A 21,173-nucleotide genomic window follows, 5' to 3' on the forward strand; every position below is an offset into this window, starting at 1 on the left:
CACAGGCCAAACATTGAAATATACAATAAATTCTGAATTAGAGGACTATCCTGATTAGTCATGAAAGGCTAGACGGTAGCATTGTGATTCTTGGTTAGAAGCTTTTAGTCATACTCCCCTTGAACAAAGAACATTTTGTTTTGTTTTGTGAAGAAGATGCAGTGATTCAAATCTTCAAGAGTGTGAGAGTGCATTACACACGCTGCTGCTTTAGGCAGAACTGGCCCCACCTGTTTAGAATTAACCCGCCGAAGTACCTCATCACGCTCACATACATCAGAGGACTTATTTTGTCATGGTCCAATCCTCTTTTCCTTCTCCAACACTGAGCCCAATTTTTAATTCAGCTGTTGCCAGGCATAGCTGCCATTCTTACCTAATGCTGGTACCACTTTTAGATTCAGCTCAGGATGGAAGCCTGCTAGTTGCTTTCCTGACACACATCACTTATGGTGACATACACAAATCCTTCCAGAGTCCAGGGAGACCTGATCTTAGGCTGCACTGAAATAATGTATAGAGAATCACTGAGAGCTGATTGAGAAAGGGATTGAATTGAACCCCAAAAGGGCATTTAGAATTCACAAGCAATGAATTCTGTGCTGAATTCTTTTGAACAAATATGCCTTTCCCTAGCAGAAACCACGGGCTCAGCCCACATCTGCTGCCTTCAGTATTTCTATTCATAGCTTGTACAATTGGGAAATGCAGAAAATCTTGTTTACATGGCCAGGGGCTAAGATAAGGTCAGTTACTCAGCCAGAAACATCCAGACCTTGGAAATGCTCTTATTCTTCCTATTATTGTTTCAATGTTCCACTTTTCTTGTGGTATTAAATCCCACTCTGTCTACTGCTCTGGGAGCGATCGGTCAGGATGGAGGAAGTTGTCTGTCACAATGGCAGCCCTAGGTGGGAGGTGTTCCCACCTTCAGAGGTACCCAGGCAGGGTCCAGCTTTGGCTACTCTTACTCACGGAGTAAGTCACCACTCAGCATGGCAAAAGATAGCCGAATCTGGTTCATTATTAGCCAAGCATTTTGCATCTGTCCCTCAGGATCTCTCTTCCTAATTGTGATAAATCCGTCTGAAATTAGCTTTATCATACCAATGCCTTAGACATTCCCTCTTTCTGTTTCCCCTCCTGGGTAGACAATTCTCCTTCAGTGTTAGGAATTACTATTTAATAATTCAGCTATGTAACTAAGATTGGGACCATGTGCATGTTAATATTAAGATAAACAGATCCCTTTCCAGAAATACCATGAAATTTACAGAGGAACATTATGTCAACAATAGCGGCAGAACCATGGAGAGGGTATTTTCCTTCATGCTGCTGCATGTAGGGGAGATGTCTTGGCTCAAGTGCACTTTGTAATTTAAGAAAAGGATTATGAGTCCAAGCAACAGCAGTACCAAGCAATTAATGAAATTGCTCTTTTGGGAGGGCTCAGTGTACTCTCTTAAATATGTTGAAAATTACCCACAATTCCTGACGGGCTCTACGTGGAACAAAAGCCAGAATTAAACCCTGAACTTAATATAATAATGTGGAATAAATCTTGAGGCTGCTAGTCTGCAAGTTCCCTCTACTTCTTGCTTTAAGTTATCATTCTACCTGTTGCATACATCTCTCTACTGCTGCACGACTCACCGGGGGATTATGGATATAACATTTCATTTTAATATTTTATTTCTGCTAATATTTATTTCAAATGTAATATGTTCGAATATCACCATCTCCCCCGGTGATGGAAGACAAGGCAGAACTGGGCTGTAGAAAATACATAATCCCATTCAAAGTAACCAAGTAAAGCTGTGAACCAGCCTTTGTGTTGTTCCAAGCAACAACAGCTCATGTCACTGGCCTACACATCTACAGGAAGAGGGGACAGATCTAAATCAGTGGCTCAAGCTTTCCAGACTACTGTACCTCTTTCAGCAGCCTGATTTATCTTGCATACCCCAACTTTCACCTCACTTAAAAACTTCTTGCTTACAAAATCAGACATTAAAAATACAGAAGTGTCACAGCACAATAGTACCAAAAAATTGCATGTGTTCATTTTTACCATATAATTATAAAATAAATCAATTGGAATATAAATATTGTACTTACATTGCAGTGTATAGTATATAGAGCTGTATAAAAAAATCATTGTCTGCATGAAATTTTAGTTTATACGGACTTCACTAGTGCTTTTTATGTAGCTTGCAAAACTAGGCAAATATCTAAATGAGTTGATGTACCCCCTGGAAGACCACTGTGCATCCCCAGGGATGCATGTACCCCTGGTTGAGAACCACTGATACAAAGAATCTCTTCTCGGGGAACACTGAGGCGACAGCCACAGTTCTGCAGCATCATCCCAACTCTCTGGAGAACTGCTTCAGTGGTGTTTGAGGAGGGAATGGAGCAAAAACCAGCTGCTTCCCCTAGCTAAGCTTGTAGATTTTGATTCCAGAATCTGATCAAGAGTTGATGCTGTGCTGGGCCCACCATTCCTCTCAACCCCTCCCCAGAGGCTGTTCCTGAGCAGTTGCAGGGGGAGTCAACCATGAGCAGCATAACTCCTGTTGACACTGTGCTGTCTGGTGATTTACACAGTTACAGAGGTGGACAATGCAAGCACTTAAATATTACCTTATAACATGGGCTACAGACATTATAGGTGAGATTAATGCAGGTAGCATCTTACAAGCATTCAGTAACATCTAAACACAAAGCACATTTTTGTAATTCCGATACCTCTATCAACAATACTAACAGACAGGTGAGGCAGGCTAATTCCGGCTATGTATTTGTCAGTGTGCCGTTGAGATAAGGCAGGGGCTAGGCATGAGCTGGCACCTGGTTTGCCAGCATCACATATTCTCAGCAGATCATGGTAAGGTCAAGTTAGTTAAAGATGGAAAACAAAACTCGGATCATTGAGTCCATCCAACTGCATATGCAGCATGTAGTATCCTTATAAATAACGTATCGGATAATAAACAGGTACTCAACACTCAGCCATCGTAAACACTGGTTCAGATTACTCAGTGTTTGCAGAGATCACCCGGAGTTATTTACTAATGAGTTAGAACAAACATTGTTAATTGTTAAGCAATAAACTAAACTACAGGTGAGATCACATTTTAAAATATAACAGATTTATTTGGGCATAAGCTTTCGTGGGTAAAAAACCCCACTTCTTCAGATGCAGGGAGTGAAAATTACAGATACAGGCATAGATATATTGGCACTCCCTGCATCTGAAGAAGTGGGGTTTTTATTCACGAAAGCGTATGCCCAAATAAATCTGTTAGTCTTCAAGGTGCCACTGGACTCCACATTGTTTTTGTGGATACAGACTACCCCTCTGATATTTTAAAATATGACAGACTAATCATTAATTATATTCACTGAAACTCATGACCAAAATACAGATGATAATAGATACTTTGTTTCCCTTCACAGTGAAAAAAAATAGTACCTAATATTTGATGATCGATATTTTTTGTTGCTCCCCATTTCTTAATAGTTACCATAATCAAATCTGGAGAGTTTGTATATTTGAGCTAGTAGTTCAAGGCTGTGCATTTGTCTGCAAAGTCTGACAAGTGATCAGAGAGTATAACCGTGATTATTCCAAACCTCATTTATCCAGAACGCCCCATTACCGATACAGGGCCATCTATCTACATTCTTATTCTGCACCTTTCATTATGGTATTTGAGTGCCTAAAACAGGGTCACATTCAGAGCTGGGTAAATACTGCAAAAAATTTTTCCCATGAATATTCCAGTGAATTCATTTAACAGCATTTGTTTTCATAGAACATTTGTGTATTACATTTTGTTCACAAGAAAGTTCATTGAAAGCAGATGCACAAGCTTTTGAATGCCAGTCAGTCTCCTTTCCAATGCATTAAAAAAAAATAAAAAGATTCTGAGTTAAGGTTTGAGAATCCTTTGGAGTTTCTATCTATTCAGCAATTCGGCCCGGATCAAAAGCCCACTGAAGTCCACGGAAAAGCTCCCATTTGTCCTCAAGCTTATTAATAATTTCACAGTTTGTCTGAACTTTATTTCTTGAATTATGAACAGAGAGAAGTGTGCTTGTACTTCTCACACCAGTGCAAGTCAAGAGTAACTACTGAAGTCAGCGGAGTCACACCAGTATAAATCTGGTGTCAGAGAGAGGAAAATCGGGCCTTTTGTGTCTATGGTGGTTTTACTAAATTTATCAGCAGATTTTTTATACCATTGACCACAACCTGACATTCACTCATCTATAGAAGAAACAGAAGTGGGGGAAAAAAGATGTAACACCTCATTTACCCAAAGTCTAATACAAATTTGTATAGTAAGAGGTCAAAGGAGCCCTTCCAATGCAGATAAAGTTGCAGTATTACGTCCTGATGGCTTCATACACCACTCACTGTAATTTATTTTTAAACAGTTTAATGGAGCATATTGATTTTACGTTCCTGCGTTTGTCCCACTGCCATGTGACAAAGCTGCTGAGTGTTTGACTTCAGCTGATGAACAAAGGAAAGACTGCTAACATTACTGGCTAACAGAATGCTGTGAAACATATCTGTGATCTGCAACTCCCATTGGCTTCAGCGGGAATTGTAGACATGTGTCAAGTGGCAGAACTTAGCTCTGTAGCCTGAAGAAATGCCATTACCTGAATGGTGAGTGCAAACAGTAATGCCTTGGAACTAGAAGCAGAAAGGAAGTTTACTTAAACTAGATACCAAGAGGGAGAGAAGGCAACTGATCCTCATCTGGAAGGCAAGACATGGAAAGATGTGCAACCAATGGTCATTCTGTGACATGCCTCCACTTTGACAATAAAGACATCACCACTAGAACTTCCAGGATGCAGTTTGCTTGCCTTGAGAAAAACTATTCTACGCGATGACAACTTCCCCACTAGGGGAAACCATTCCTGACTCTGTTTGCATCCTTATTGTTACCTACATTTTCTTGATTAATTTAGTTCAGTGACAGCACCAGTTAGGGTTTCCCAGTTCCCATCACCACCTGGAATGCTAAAGGAGCCAGGCAGCCGAACAAGTGGTGTTAGTTGGGTTTCCATGGTAGAGAGAGCTCCACTCTATGAACTAGGGTGAAATTATCTTCTAGTATTTCAGACTCTGACCTTTACAGAATACAGCCCCAAATGATTTTCAGTCAGTGCCTGCTCTGTTTGATGTAGAAGCCCATTCTGAAGGTAAAAAGGCCAGTGCATTGAGGCAACTCATTATTCCACTCTTCTGCTCTCTCTTGATAGATAACAATTCTGACCTTTGCTACAGAAATAGGTTGGGGTGTGCAGCAGAAGTTCATTTTGAGTGACACCATCAATGCTTACTTACTCTTCCAGAGACAGGAGACGCGTGGGTGCAGAAAATGCCATCAACAATCCAAGCAGCGTTGCTCACTGAAAATGAGTGGGGAAAATGTGTGATTCTCCCATTTCAGTAGGCAGGGCTAAACCCTTGAAAATCTGGCCCTGTGAGCGTCCTGGCAATATCAACGGGTCTAGGACAAAACCATGCCGTTCTGTCTAATGAAGCAAGAGCTATTTGGGAATGAAAACAATGAGAGTTGCTGGGTGCTAAGCACCGAAGTGACCGGATTCTAGGTGCTGAAATGGAAACTGAACTCTTTGAAAAGCTAGCCCCAGTTAAGGATAGTGAGTATTTGAAAAGCTTGTTGTAATTAAATGAAGGAAATTCAGTATGTGAAAGTAACTTGTGTTAATGGGCTACAAGAAATGTACTAACTATGTTAATGTTCAGACGGTCCTTATTTGGAAAAATCAGTCTGAAGCCTAATGATCAGTTCTTGATTTCATTCATTTTGTTAATTTTAATTCTAAGGTCATTTGATGTGGTGTTAAGGATGGTAATCTGTTCTGGTTTGCGCCAGGTTTTTTTTTTGCCCGGTCGGGCAGATAAATGAAATGCAAAAGTCTGAGCAATCCATTTTGCCAAGATTCACAGATTACCAACCATATGAGTCTACACTTAGGAGAGTCAGGTGTATACACATTCGCCAGTGTTCAGCTATTTCTGCTGAAGCTCCAGTCAGTCTATGCAGCTCATCAAAGGCATCTCTGGAGTGCTGTTGGTCATCAGTACATTTGCAATCTCCATGAAAGAAAAGAATTTCACTGCATTGTAAGCCCATGCATGGGTCAAGAAAAGTAAACATAATTCAATTTGGACACCATGCTGCTGTCCAAAGTTGGTACAGCCAACATTGCTGAGATCTGAGTAATTGCTTTCCTGCATTTGAAGCTTTTTCATTAATGACTTTGAAGGTCGTCAAATAGAGTAATATACAGTGACGCCATCAGGAGCAGTAATAGAATCAATAAGCTAAGGATCCTTGCTACTAATAAGGTCTTTGGCCTTTTGGAAATAATTATTTATAATCACTCTGTGATGTTTGTGCTATCTGACTTCAGGGAGCATTGGCACAGAGTATGCTGGGTGCGAGCCTCAACTACCATAAATGGGTATAGCTCCACTGACGTTACAATTTCCAGTGACACAGAAATCAGTGGGTCTTCTGCACCCACTTACACCACCTGAAGAGCTGGCCACTTATGCTCTCATTCGGCCACTGTTTAGCACACTGTCCCATTCGTCCATTGTTTAGTGCATTCTATCTCACTGGTAAACAAACAAACATGGACCAAAAAACACCCCATAACAACCACAAAACTCCCCCTTTCACCATCTCATTCTATGCAATTCTAGCTCCTGGAGAGGAAAAGCTGGCAGAGTTTACTGCCCAAGTGGTGAAGCTATGAGCTACCAACTGTTTCATTCCAATAAGAACGGCCAGACTGGGTCAGACCAAAGGTCCATCCAGCCCAGTGTCCCGTCCTCTGACAGTGGCCAATGCCAGGTGCCCCAGAGGGAGTGAACAGACAGGTTATCATCAAGTGATCCATGCCCGGTCACCCAATCCCAGCTTCTGACATCTGATGGTTCCCTTCATTTCCCCAGCATCAGGGGGCAAGTGGTACTGAACAGAGAGGGCAATAAACTGAAGAATAACTTTTCCTTTAAAAAAGTTATTTAAAAAAAAATCAAATCCTTAATGCCAACAAGACCCATTGTAGCTGCCCTCCACCAGATAGCGATTGGCTGCTCACTAAGCACAGTTAATTGTAGCATCTCTGCCAGTTTTTAATCACACAGATAAAAACCATTAAGTCAGCCACCATTCAGTACTGCATAATTCATACAAGTTCATTTTTCTTATGAACACTGCATTTTTATCTGCTGACTACGACACTGCTTCGAGTCCAATCTCTTTAGAAAGGAATTATAAGCAGGCAGCTATTTTGCAGAACTTTAACAGCTAAACATTCACTTGATCACTAGGATAAGTGGATCCATGACGATGTTGCCCTGTAGCCAGACAACACCAGCATGATCACTTCCAAGCATTTAGGAACACAGGATTCATGTTCTTAAGTCATTTAGTCTTAGAAAGACTTCAGAAAATTCCAACCCTCCACCCCACCTGTTGTCATGGTGAACTTGCCAAAAACTCTTCTCTATAGAGATGCATGGATTAGTTGGGAGGTCACCACATTATCTCATGGGACCCCAGAGTATTTCTTTCCCAATGAATTCACCCTGTTTTCCTTCCTGTCCGTGGAGTCACTTACAGAGAAAGACCAACGGAATAGGATAGAAGGATTTTGGTGACCGCAGCATGCTCCAGGAAAACCGACACATGGACATCATCTGCTTGTATGCATCAAAATCACTTAACGTTTAGCCAGATGCGTGTGAGGTGCAACATTCAGTCTCATATCTAGATTCTGAACAGGCCAAAATTCAGGAACTGTTATTCAAAGGCCCATGATAGACACTTAGCCATAAATGAGAGCTGCATCCAGGGTTCGGGGCAGGCCTATCTCTAGTTTTTTCTGTATCCATTTTGGCTTAAATATGAGTAAAATGAAGCAACAAGAACTACGAAGCCCTGTTTTTTGCTTTGGCCTCTTTTTTGTTCTGTTCCTGCTGCTGCTCACTTGTTTTCATCTCTGTGGGCCGGAGACAGTCACAACATCAAATGGATCAGATTCAATGGCTGAGCGATATCAAATGGAAGGAACCAAGGTAAAATTCAAATGGGGAGGGCAAACTTTTTGGCCCGAGGACCACATCTAGGAATAGAAATTGTATGGTGGGCCATGAATACTCACAAAATTGGGGTTCGGGTGCTGGAGTGGGTGAGGGCTCTGGTTGGGGGTACAGGCTATAGGGTGGGTTTGGGGATGAGGAATTTGAGGTGTAGGAGAGTACTCCGGGCTGGGACTGAGGGGTTCAGAGGATGGGAGGGGGCTCAGGGTTGGGGCAGGGGGTTGGGGCACAGGGAGAGGCTCAGGGGTGCAGGCTCTGAGCGGCGCTTACCTCAAGTGGCTCCCGGAAGCAGCGGGATGTTCCTTCTCCAGTTCCGACGCAGAGGCACGGCCAGGCAGCTTTCACGCTACGCTGTCCACAGGCACCACCCCTGCAGCCCCCATTGGCTCTGGTTCCCAGCCAATGGGTGCTGCGGGGGCGGCATTTGGGATGGGGGCAGCGTGCAGAGTGGAGCCCCCTGGCTGCCCCAATGTATAGGAGCAGGAGGGGGCTATACCACTGCTTCCGGGAGCTGCATGGAGCAGTCCCCGACCCTGCTCCCCGTCTGGAGCCCTGGACGGGGGCCATGCTGCTGCTTCTGGGAACTGTGTGGTGCAGCCCCCGACCCTGGTTCCTGGCTGGAGCACCGGAGCGGGGCAAGCCCCAGACCCCATTCCCAGCTGGATCTCGAGGGCTGGCTAAATCATATAAAGAAAGTCCACCCCCTCCGAGATATACCAGTCCAAAGAGACAAAGATACGAAATCCACAGAGTCTACATCTCAGTTGCTAGTGCGGCCCAGCTGCTCTGTCCTGAGAGTCTGGTCTCTCTTTCACTCAGACTCTCTTATAAAGCCCTCTGGCTCAGTTTTCAGCCCTTCCCAGGTTCTTTTCCGTCTCTCCCCATCAATCCCCCCGGGCTCTGTTGGGTCACTCCCTGCTCTTTTGCTGAGCAGCAACTACAGGGCTTCCTTTTCTCCCCTCTCTCCCCACCAAGACAACTTTTTCCCCTGGAAAGAGAACATCTTACTCTCCCCCAAGGCCACTTATCTTTCCCAAAGAAGTCAAGTTACATGACCTTACTGCATCTTACCACCGGGGAGTGAACTAACTGTGTCACAGGTGGGGCTGAGGTTTACTTCTTCTTCAAGTGAATGCATCCGATGAAGTGAGCTGTAGCTCATGAAAGCTTATGCTCAAATAAATTGGTTAGTCTCTAAGGTGCCACAAGTACTCCTTTTCTTTTTGCCAATACAGACTAACATGGCTGCTACTCTGAAACCATTCTTCTTAAAGGGCCACCAAGTGACCCTCCCATTTATGACACCCTTTACAACTAGGAAAAGCTCCCAGTCAACATCCTTCAAGTCCTTCTTCAACATTCACCTCCACCAGGACATATACAGGAAGCTGCAACCTCATGATGTGTAAACCCGTGGCAAATTATGATCGCTGCTATTGACTGGGTCCCTCCCTCAACCGTGGCCCATTCATCGACCAGTTATGCCTTATCTTTTAGGCTCTAAACATTTTGTGGGAGGGGCCGTTTATTATGTTTTAAGTACCTAGCACAATGGGACACAACCCATTTTTGAATTTAGGTGCTACTGAAATATAGAAGTTAAATAATAATAAATCTAGGGCTCTGGGAGCAGAAGAGTCACAGAGTGCTCACTGAAGTCAACTGGAGAACTCTCTCTCTTTGCATACAAAGACAATGTATGGGATTCGGTACACTTCTCTATGCAGCATACACTTCTCTAGCCTGCCTTTGACAGTTAACACCCTATCACTCTAGAGCAAGAAAAACAAGCCAGCCCCAACCACATCTGAAGGTTGTTTACAAACATGATTCTAAGATGCACTTGGCTGCAGTGTGGACTGGGCTTTGCGGTGGGGGGGGGGGCGGGAGAGGAGGGGGGGGAACATACCTGGAGCTGTGATAAAGAGGTAGCAAATCCCTACTTTTTTACTGGCTGGTGTTCAAAGACTCATTAGGCCTGAGAGTGAAATACAGCATCTTGATTTCAAAATACTTTATCATACAAAGTATTTCTCAGGCCAACTCATTAGCAGTCTTACAAGGAGAGGCAAAGTTATCCAACTTATTCCCAACAGTGACCTCATTCCTAGGAAGAGCAGCAGTTGAGGTAAATTACTGCTTTTTTGTATGTGGTAATGATGCTGCCAAAAAGGAGGATGTATTTTGTTACCTACAATTCCTCCAGGATTTTTTTGGGGGGATCATCTTTCTGCTGTGTAGATGCCAATCAAAGCTACTAGAGGGACCTGTTAACAATGACTTTTTAAAAGTAACATGGTTTTGGTGTGTGAGTCGTATAAGAAACTAGCATTTTTGTGGAGTTCATTTTCATGTAATAAATCCACTGCCACGACAGAACTTGCTGCCACTACAAACTTCATTGCTTCTTTCCAGTGTTGCAAGGTGGCTAAATCATGGAGGCCATTTTTTTGAGAGTTCTGGGATGTGCTAGTCATCTAGTACACAGTGATTTAGGAACGAGACCATGAGATTACAACCTAATTACAAGAGATGTTTTACCGATTCACTTCACGATCATTATTTAAGTAGGTGGTACGTGACCCAACAAAGTCTGGAACAGTGCTCTAGCCATAATATTTTAACAGGCTATATACCAGATTTAAAATACTTTGGTTCTCAGGGTAGAACCTCAGATCTAACCTTGGGAGCACTGATTCTGCATCTCAGCCTTCTGAGGTAAATCAGTTTAGTTTCCGGCAGTTTACTAAGTGCGAGTCTTATGGACAAGAGATGAAAAACCATGAGTCTATCTTCTCAACAGGGAACTTAAAAACAGTCCTTTTCATAATAGTTCTGTTTGCCTCAGTCTTTGGCCAAAAGTTCCCCTCTGCCCATTGGTGTTCAAAGCACATTGAACAACAAAATGCTGCCCACGTCTCCAGGCATCACAGCACTTAACTGAAGTTAAGAATAAAGAACATATAAATCACCATACTGGGTCAGAACAATGGTCCATCTAGCCCGCCAGTGTCCTGTCTTCTGAGAGTGGCAAGTGCCGGGTGCTTCAGCTGCAATGAACAGAACAGGGCAATTATTGAATGATCTACTGCCTGATGTCCAGTTCCAGCTTCCAGCAGTCAGAGGTTTAGGGATGTCCAGAGCATGGGGTTGCGTCCCTGACCATCTTGGCTAATATCCATTGATGGACCTATCCTCCATGAATTTATCTACTTTTTTTTAAACCCAGTTATATTTTTGGCCTTCGGAACATCCCCTGGCAATGAGTTCCACAGGTTGACTATGCATTGTGTGAAGAAGTACTTCCTTATATTCGTTTTAAACCTGCTGCCTATTAATTTCATTGGGTGACCCCTGGTTTTTGTGTTATGTGAAGGGGTAAATAACATTTCCCTATTCACTTTCTCCACACCATTCATGATTTTATGGATCTCTATCATAGCTCCCCTTAGCTGTCTATTTTCTAAACTGAAGAGTCCCAAGCTTTTTAATCTCTCCTCATATGGAAGCGGTTCCATCCCCCCAATCATTTTTGTTGCCCATCTCCTTTTCCAATTCCAATACATCTTTTCTTGAGATTGTGCAACCATGCATGCAGTATTCAAGAAGTGGGCATACAATGGATTTATATAGGGGTATTAGGATATTTTCTCACTTATTATCGATCACTTTCTTAATGGTTCCTTACATGCTGTTAGCTTTTTTGACTAACATTGCATACTGAGCAGATGTTTTCAGAGAACTATCCATGACGACTCCAAGATCTCTGTCTTGAGAGGTAACAGCTAATTGAGACTCCATCATTTTGTAAGTATAGTTAGGATTTTTTTTTCCCACTGTACATTACTTTGCACTTATCAACATTGAATTTCATCTGTCATTTTGTTGCCCAGTCACCCAGTTTTGTGTGATCCCTTTGTAATTTCTCACAGGCAGCGTCAGACTTAACTATCTTGAGTAATTTACTATCGTCTGCAAATGTTGCCACCTCACTGTTTACCTCCTTTTCCAATCATTTATGAATATGTTGAACAGCACTGGTCCCAATACAGATCTTTGGGGGACCCCGCTATATTCCACTTTCCCTTGTGAAGAATATTTATTTCTACCCTTTGTTTCCCATCGTTTAGCCAGTTTCTGATCCTTGAGAGGACCTGCCCTCATGTTGTGTGTATGTGATTAGAAGCACATTGAATGAATGGGACTCTATAAAATGAAAGCTATAACAAAATTATTTTCTGTTCACGCAGCAATCCAAGCTATAAGAAAAAAATACTATCCTGCAATGTCCCCAAAGGATTGTAATATGATTGTGGTATTAGGCCATTATTTTCACCTCCTTGCAATTGCGCAAATGAATTGGCCATAGACATTTTACTGCCTTTGATTAGCGCCTCACCCGTCCATATGAAAATGCCATAACATATGACAGAAAGATTATGGCAGAACTGGTAAAAAGTATAAAAAGACAGCAGCTAGAACAATAAAGAACCTTACAGTGCTGTAGTTATGGCAAGAGGCTAAGAAAATGAGGTTTGTATTCATTAGAAGATAAGTGATAATGCAGGGTCATAACTGAATTGTATAATATACTGAGGTTTATAGACAAGGTTGATTTAGTGAAACCCTCTGAAGTCATGACAGGCTAAGGAAATGCTCACTAAATAGGTGGAAATGCTAATACAATTAACTCATTTTATCTTTATGTGAGAGGCCTAGTCTCCTGGTTGGAAGTTCTATTATATTAAAGTGTTTACATCTTCTCTGTTAAAGAGAAACATTCTTCTGTTTCAGAATGAAGTTAAGAGCCGAGGTCTTTGACAGTGGAGCTCAGAGGAGTCAGACTGCTTTAAGCTAATGGGATGAATGTCATCTCGAGATCATGAGCTGCTCAACATTCTTCAAGAAACAGAAGAATGTCTGGCAGAGATTAGCTGCTCACCTGACCATCCCTCACTGGTCCTCAGCACGACAACTGCGTGTTGCCAATTTAGAAGATGTCCTTGTACCAGAGCTCATATCCAGCTGTGTTTGCTCACGTTCTGTCCCCTAACAATGTTCCTCTGAACTCTGAGATATAGAAAAACATTCAGTTTTTCAAATGCATGAGGAGAAGTCTCGACCTTGGTTTATCATCCCATTGATAATCTAACTGAATTATAGATTCTGTTCTGAAGAATCCGTCCTATTGTAACTGTCTTGCAAAGTGCAAAGAGCAGCATTATATTATATGCTTATCTTTCTGAAACATATGGGTAAGAGGTAGTTCAACAATTCAGATCAAGTACTTCACATCCCAGCCTCTGGAATGCTTTCAAGCATTGTGCTGTGTTTTGCCCTGTGCAAAAGCAGGTTTTCGTTTGGCTGGAGTCAGCGGATGCCTTTGGATGTTTTACAATGAATGCCTCTCTTAAAATTGTGCAGGGTCAGGGTAAAAACCTCACAGCCTATCCTCACAGCCGTCCTAACCTCACAGCCCTGTCAACAGTTGCAGAATGGTGCAAATTCCTGGTAATACAGCTTGAGAAGTTGTAAAGAAATAGGTTGTGAAGAAATGATGCGGAAATGCCACAAGTATGAGACACATCCAGCTGTATGGGCGCATCCACCCGGTATATTGACAGGGCAGGCGTTTTTCTTTTTTCCCTGCACCTTAGTCATGAAGCAAAGCCATATTTCTTGCCATTCTCTGGCCTTTAGCCTAGCATGTTATTTTACACCTCATAAAACGTTTTATTAATAAAACTACAAAATAAAAAATAATTGTCAATGTCCTTCCCTGCTGTTGTAGATCAGGACTGTGAAGCAGCTCCGAGTGTATTGTTTTGAGCTGCTGGCTCTCCAAGACCTGTCGATTGAATTTCCAAAGAAACTACGCTCAGCATATCTCTGCGGTGGTAGTAGGATTACCAGGATGCCTTTGGCCTTGTCTACACTAGAAAGGGTTTGCCAGTTCACGTATCCCAGTATGGATTTGCTGGCAAACAATCCTAGTTGAGACACAATTTATACTGGCAAATTAATGTTTATGCCTGCATAGCTTATACCAGTTCCCTGTGCAAAATAAGATATATGAGCCCAAGGACTTTTTTTTTCTTTTTTTGCCAGTATAACTGCATCTATACTAGGGCTTTTGCTGTCACAACTGTGTCAGTTAGGGCTGTGATTTTTTTCACACTTCTAACCAATATAGCTGTGCCTGCAAAATGTTTAAGTGTAGGCCAGACTTTAGTTGCATTCAGTTAAAATGTAGTCCCCTTTGAATTCATGAAATAGCACTAACAGTGGGTCTAGATCTTGTGTGTATTGTTTAACATCTAGCCAATTGCTTGACTACACACTAGTAAAAATGTTCAAGACGCCAAATAACCAAGTTTAGCCAAATTGCCTAAAGACAAAGCAGTACAATACAGAAAGGGAGGAGTTAATACCATACCAGCCCTCACAGGAAGCACTTCGCTCACGTGCCAGTTCACCTTACACACAAGCTGTGCTTCTCAGGTGTGTGTCTGAGACTACATATATTTATAGCAGACCTGTTTACAGGCTAAAAAGCACTCTGTATGTCACCCAGGACTAATATTCACCAATCTGCTTTTTTTTTTTTGGTCTTGTTTTCCGCACATCAGTCAGTACCTTCCTTTATTTTGGATACTACGTTCCAGGCACTAGTTGCCTGGGAAAGTACCTCCCAGCTTGTACCAGGACGTGGTATCAATGTATCTTGTCTTTGACAAGTTTTGTATTTTCCAGTGCCAAAGCTGACTTTAACTTTGCAAAGTGTTATGGGATACTTAGCATGGGTGAACAGAATAACGGGAAGAGCAGAATACAGTCAGTTAACATAACTTCTCAACACCTATATACAATATTAATATTATGTGCATCATACCTATCCATGTGGTGTGCCTATTTGTGTAACGTATATATATGCTGGTTAATAGTTACAGACTTAAATTAGGACACTGCAGCAGGCTCTTTATCCTGAACCCGAATGCCTTGCCCATCAGAAAAAAGAAAAGGAGTACTTGTGGCACCTTAGAGACTAACAAATTTATTTGAGCATAAGCTTTCCTGAGCTTGAGCTGTAGCTCACGAAAGCGTATGCTCAAATAAATTTGTTAGTCTCTAAGGTGCCACAAGTCCTCCTTTTCTTTTTGCGGATACAGACTAACACGACTGCTACTCTGAAACTTGCCCATCAGAGGATCTCAATGTTTGTGATGCTTTGCGCTGCCTGCTTCAGGCACCTGCCTAAGAAATGGTCCTAGTTTCTTATTTGTGTTTTTCTGTCTCCTTGGACAGTTCCTCCCAAAAGAGGTGATGAAGTGGATGTTGCTATGGGACAATCCAACGGCCGTTAGTCACCACTTGTTATTGCTCATGACCACTGTGGTCCATCAACCACAGTGGCCCATCTCACTCATGCCACAGATGCTGAGATCATCTCTGCTTATCTAAGTAACAGATGGTTGGGCATTCATTGGCATATAGGCATCAACAATGTAGCCCCGCCTGTTTGAGGAGTCATTTAGTCTATAGTAGTCATAGCTGAGGTTAAGAATAAAACCTCCACTGGAAATGGAAAAAGGGGAGTGAACCAAACAGGGCTACTTCACAGAAGGTATTTAAAGCTAGCCAAATGAGTTAAGGAGACTTACAGTGGCTTCTCAGGATTTCATGAAATTAGCCGTTAAAAAGACATACAGTATTGCATCATCTAGAACATCTCGATTACCAATGCAAGATTCTTCCTAACAATGCCTTTTCTGTGTCACAGAATTTAGAAAACAGGTGTAATACTTAGCTACCTCCCAGTGCTGTGTTGAGCCTTAATTCATGCTTGTAAAGCACTTTCAGATCCTCAGATGAAAGATGTTCCAGGAATGCAGAAAATTATTACTGATAAATGCCTTAGTTACCCTGTTGATTGGGTGAAAGAGCAGCACTCGTGTTCTCCAGAGGAAACTGTGGCCCGGACAGTGGGAAGGGAAGAGTGGATAGAAAGAACCCATCTCAATAAAAAAATCATAAATATTAGGCATGTCCAGGGATATTCCACTTGACAGTAGGGTTGACTATTCTCAATGGAATGGCAGGGTGTTTAACACAATATTAAAACTCCTTTAAAGGATGTATGCTGCAAATTTATAGATTCCAAGCCCAGAAGGCACCACTGTGATCATCTAGCAGATCTTTCACAAAACCATCCAGTCGTGATTTAAAAATTGTCCATGTTGGAGAATTCACCATGACCCTTGGTAAGTTGTTCCAATGGTTAATTACTCATTGTTTAGATGGTAAATTAGATTCAGAGAGTATCCAAAGGAAGTTACTAAGATTGAGTTATAATTTTTGCAGCTATTTATATGATAGATATAAATGAAACCCACTCTCTGCAATATGTTCAGATGCAGGTTCATCCTGACATTTCACTTGAGGCCTGTGAACAACAAAATCATCAAAATGGGGGTGGGGGGGGCAGAATTATTGGTGGATTTGTAATGCTTTTCACTAAGATCATTAGAATATCCCCTTTGATAGTAATGTCTGCTTTGAAGAGAAGCCCATCAAGAAGGTATTCAGAGCTTTAACAATAGCAAGATGATTTCCATCTGTTACAAACAACACTGACTCTGCCCTTATCATATCATCATAGTTTTGTTCAATATCTTCATTAATGATCTGGAGGATGGTGTGGATTGCACCCTCAGCAAGTTTGCAGATGACACTAAACTGGGAGGAGAGGTAGATATGCTGGAGAGTAGGGACAGGATACAGAGGGACCTAGACAAATTAGAGGATTGGGCCAAAAGAAATCTGATGAGGTTCAACAAGGACCACTGCAGAGTCCTGCACTTAGGACGGAAGAATCCCATGCACCGCTACAGACTAGGGACCGAATGGCTAGGCAGCAGTTCTGCAGAAAAGGACCTAGGGGTTACAGTGGATGAGAAGCTGGATATGAGTCAACAGTGTGCCCTTGTTGCCAAGAAGGCCAATGGCATTTTGGGATGTATAGGTAGGGGCATTGCCAGCAGATTGAGGGACGTGATCGTTCCCCTCTACTCGACATTGGTGAGGCCTCATCTGGAGTACTGTGTCCAGTTTTGGGCCCCACACTACAAGAAGCATGTGGAAAAATTGGAAAGAGTCTAGCAGAGGGCAACAAAAATGATTAGGGGGCTGGAGCACATGATTTATGATGAGAGGCTGAGGGAACTGGGATAGTTTAGTCTGTGGAAGAGAAGAATGAGGGGGGATTTGATAGCTACTTTCAACTACCTGAAAGGGGGTTCCAAAGAGGATGGATCTAGACTGTTCTCAATGGTACCAGATGACAGAACAAGGAGTAATTGTCTCAAGTTGCAGTGGGGGAGGTTTAGGTTGGATGTGAGGAGGGTGGTAAAGCACTGGAATGGGTTACCTGGGGAGGTGGTGGAATCTCCTTCCTTAGAGGTTTTCAAGGTCAGGCTTGACAAAGCCCTGTCTGGGATGATTTAGTTGGGGATTCGTTCTGCTTTGAGCAGGAGGTTGGACTAGATGACCTCCTGAGGTCCCTTCCAACCCTGATATTCTATGATTCTATGATTAATAATTCCTGATTGGCATCAAATCATTGTTCCTAATTAAAATAATGCATTCCAGTTGGCCATTTGGGCACCCCTTCTGCCTGGGAGCACATACCTATGCCTGAAAAGACAAAATAACATGAAAAGACCCATGACAGACCTTCAGTCCAGTCGGAATGCACCAAAAGAAGCCATTCCCAGTAAGAGGACAAAAGGGCTTGACTATTGGGTGTTACAGCTGAGGTGTTTCTCTCCATGCAGTTGTACTACTTAAAATCCACATGTATGCCTGAGCATGAGGAACATATTTACAAAAAAAAAGGGCAGAAAAGCAAACATGAAACTATTGTAAATTAAAGATCAGTTGCAAAGGTTTTGTTATAAACCCAGATTAGCTAATTTAAGGACAGAGGAGGATGCTACTGAGAAGAAAACTTTTAACTTCTGTGTCTTTTGCAGTATTCTTTCAGTGATCTATGTCTCTGCATTAAGTGGAGATATAGCATAGGCCCCAAAATATTTGCACTGTTTTAACAGTCATCTTGGAAAGTATTGAGAAGAGAAGAGAGAGTAATCACAGGTCTAGGTTTACAGTTATGGTCAGAGTCATATGCTCACCAAAGCTCTGATCCAGCAAAGCTCTTAAGCAGTGGAAGGAGGAATGGAGTACTGGTTAGGGCATTGACCAAGGACTTGGGAGATCCAGGTTCAATTCCCTACTTTACCACAGATTTCCTTAGTGGCTGCCTCAGTTCTTGATCTGTAAAATAGGGACAATAGTCCTTCCTTATGTCACAGGGTTGTTGTAAGGTGCCCAGATACCATGATAATAGGCTCATGTAAGTACTTTTGATAGATAGAAACATGTGCTTTAGGAATGTGAGTGATTCAGTGGTTTATTCACAGACTAACTGATTTAACCATCCGGGATGACTCACATGCTTAAACTTACACATGTACTTAAGTGCTCTGCTGATTTGAAGCCTGAGGGCCCAATCCTCCAGACAGACACTTATATAATCCCACTGTGTACGGAATGCTCCTGAGAATAGGTTTTGAATGTTCATGCCCTTGAGCTGCCATTTAGGCTGAAATTGCTGCAGAAGTGGCATGCTCCACATTTAGGGAAGAGGGAAGGCCTATGCAGTCGTCACCTACCTCCAGCATTCAATGATTCACAAATAATCCACTGAGTGGCATTTGTTTGCTTATGATCCCCTTTGGATATTTTCAAACACCGAATAGAGATGCAAACAACAGGATGGGTTTGTGAATTATTCACAAAGCCAAAATTCATCAATTTTTGCACATTCACAGCATACTATTCAACCAGTTATATTCATAATTACTCAGTAATTAGTATTTTCTTTAGCCAAAGAACAAACTGAGACAGTAGAGTAGATCAAAGTGCATAAATGAACTGTGAATTAATGAATGAATGCACATCACCAGGACCAACCCAGACAGTTGGTCTGCAGCTGGCTAGCATGGAGTAGATTCACAGTCTAGCTTGCCGCAAACTAAATGATCGCAAGCCGTATGGCGAAAACTACACTACAGAGCCTACGCTGGCCTAGGTATGTTGACATAGTCTCTTAGTGTAGATGCAGCCTACACTGACTAATTGAGTTTTTCTGCAAATGTAGGAACACCACCTCTCAGAAACACTCTCAGAAACACTCTTCTGTTGGCATCCCTGTGTTTACATAATTGTGTTGGTCGGGGTGTTTTTTTCACATTTAAGGGTAGACTAAACCTTAAATTATATCTTTCTATATGCAAAATGCTGGGGAAAAATACATTTGGAAGCACTATAAATACAATTATAAACCCACATACATTATTACGAGTATAAATACCTTGCACCTTAGTACTTGTCATTTAGAAGCAAATGGATTTCTTGCAGGATACACCATAACGAATGTGCTTCAAGCCCTAAATCTCACAAGTCTCTCAACTGCTATTTGAATGAAATAATGAAATCTGCATTTTAATTTCTAATATTTTCAATGCCTCTTCTTGCAGCTGCTTTATATCTTGAGAATGAGAGGTTGAGTACATCATTCTTTTCGCAATTGATCCTCTAGGCACATTTTACCTAAGCCTTGCCTTCTTCCTAATAGACCTGCTGTATTTTCATTTTGCATTACCAGGCTATATATTAACAATAGGAAAATTAACTCATGAAACCAGTTTTGAAACATATATATCAAATAAATTATTTCCAGTGCATCAGACTTCTATGCGTATTTTGATATTTCATTTGGTGAACTGCTGATCATTTTAAGAGCCCATATTTTCTGGGTCTGAACAACCTTGGGGCAGGAATGAAATATATGGAAGTGGACTATGTAAAATAGGGGTGAAAACAGAGAGACACAGCAAGTTTAAAACCGTTTTAAATGGCACCAGGATTCAGTGTCAAAGCACAGAGCTCAGTCCTCCAGCAGCGAGAGGGAGCAGTGCTGAGCTACCAGAAGGGCTGCTGAGCATGGGGCATTGCTATTCCTGACCCAGTGAGGTGCATGGGATGACGGGAACGGCTGCTACACCAACACTGAGCCCTGCACACAGCATTAAACGTCTGTGAGCGACACAGTTTTTCAGAACCTTTGTACACATTTCTATATCCCTGGCCAGCCCTTGATGCTGCTGCTGCTTTCAGTCCCCCTTCGAAGTGCAGCTCTTAACAACACTCCAGTCACCACTGTGCCTACCGGGGAAGTGAAAATCCTAAAAGCGGTTGCTATTCACATCACTTGCGCTCACTGAATTGCATTTAAAGCTCTTACATGCCTGCTATGCCCTGTGTCTGTCCTCATCAAGCCACTTCCCCACCCTGCTCTGCTCCCCAGGTCTCAGATCACTGCGTGGTTGCGGTTTGCTCACCTTGCTGAGCACCAGGCACATTGGTCTCCATGACAATGTAGAAGTTTTAGCTCTCGTCACGTCACTCAGCAGCCTCAGCATGGGCTGAACTCAGCAAAAACGAACATCCTGCAGTACTCCCTTGCACCGAGACTACACCGAGACTGTCAGCGCTCACTTTGGCCCAGGATATCCAACACACATCGCTCACACAAAGCAAACTGTCTGATGCAAGGGCAGAGCTGTAACTAGGCATTGTAGCGCTTGGGGCAAGCAAGCATATTTGCACCCCCTGCTATTTTTTTTCATAATTTTTCCACCCCCTGGGCGGCTGCCCCACTCGCCCTGCCCTGGTTGTGGCCCTGCATGAAGATAAAGTCTGCCCTCAGTTACACAGGGGTATGTTGATGGAGTTACTCCAGATTCACACCAGTGTCACTGAGTGCAGGCATGGGCCCCACACAATTTAAATGATTCAACAGCCTGTTAGTAGAAACCCTGCACTGGCACTTATCTCACATACTGTATCTTTAATTTCTGCATATTCTGCTAATTCTGATAGCATTGAT

The 21,173-nt window shown here is 42.4% G+C and overlaps 1 protein-coding gene across 1 annotated transcript in view; it reads right to left on the reverse strand.

The window, feature by feature from the left end:
• Positions 1–20,695, reverse strand: part of TOM1L1 (target of myb1 like 1 membrane trafficking protein) — an 87,509-nt gene extending 66,814 nt beyond the window's left edge. Inside the window, exon 1 of the mRNA XM_074971467.1 lies at positions 20,626–20,695. Coding sequence (XP_074827568.1) covers positions 20,626–20,646 — 21 coding nt within the window. The 5' untranslated portion in view covers positions 20,647–20,695. The remainder of the gene's footprint in view (positions 1–20,625) is intronic.
• Between the last annotated feature and the right edge of the window lie 478 nt (positions 20,696–21,173).

Source organism: Natator depressus, chromosome 14 (genome assembly GCF_965152275.1).
Source record: "Natator depressus isolate rNatDep1 chromosome 14, rNatDep2.hap1, whole genome shotgun sequence".
NCBI lineage: Eukaryota > Metazoa > Chordata > Testudines > Cheloniidae > Natator > Natator depressus.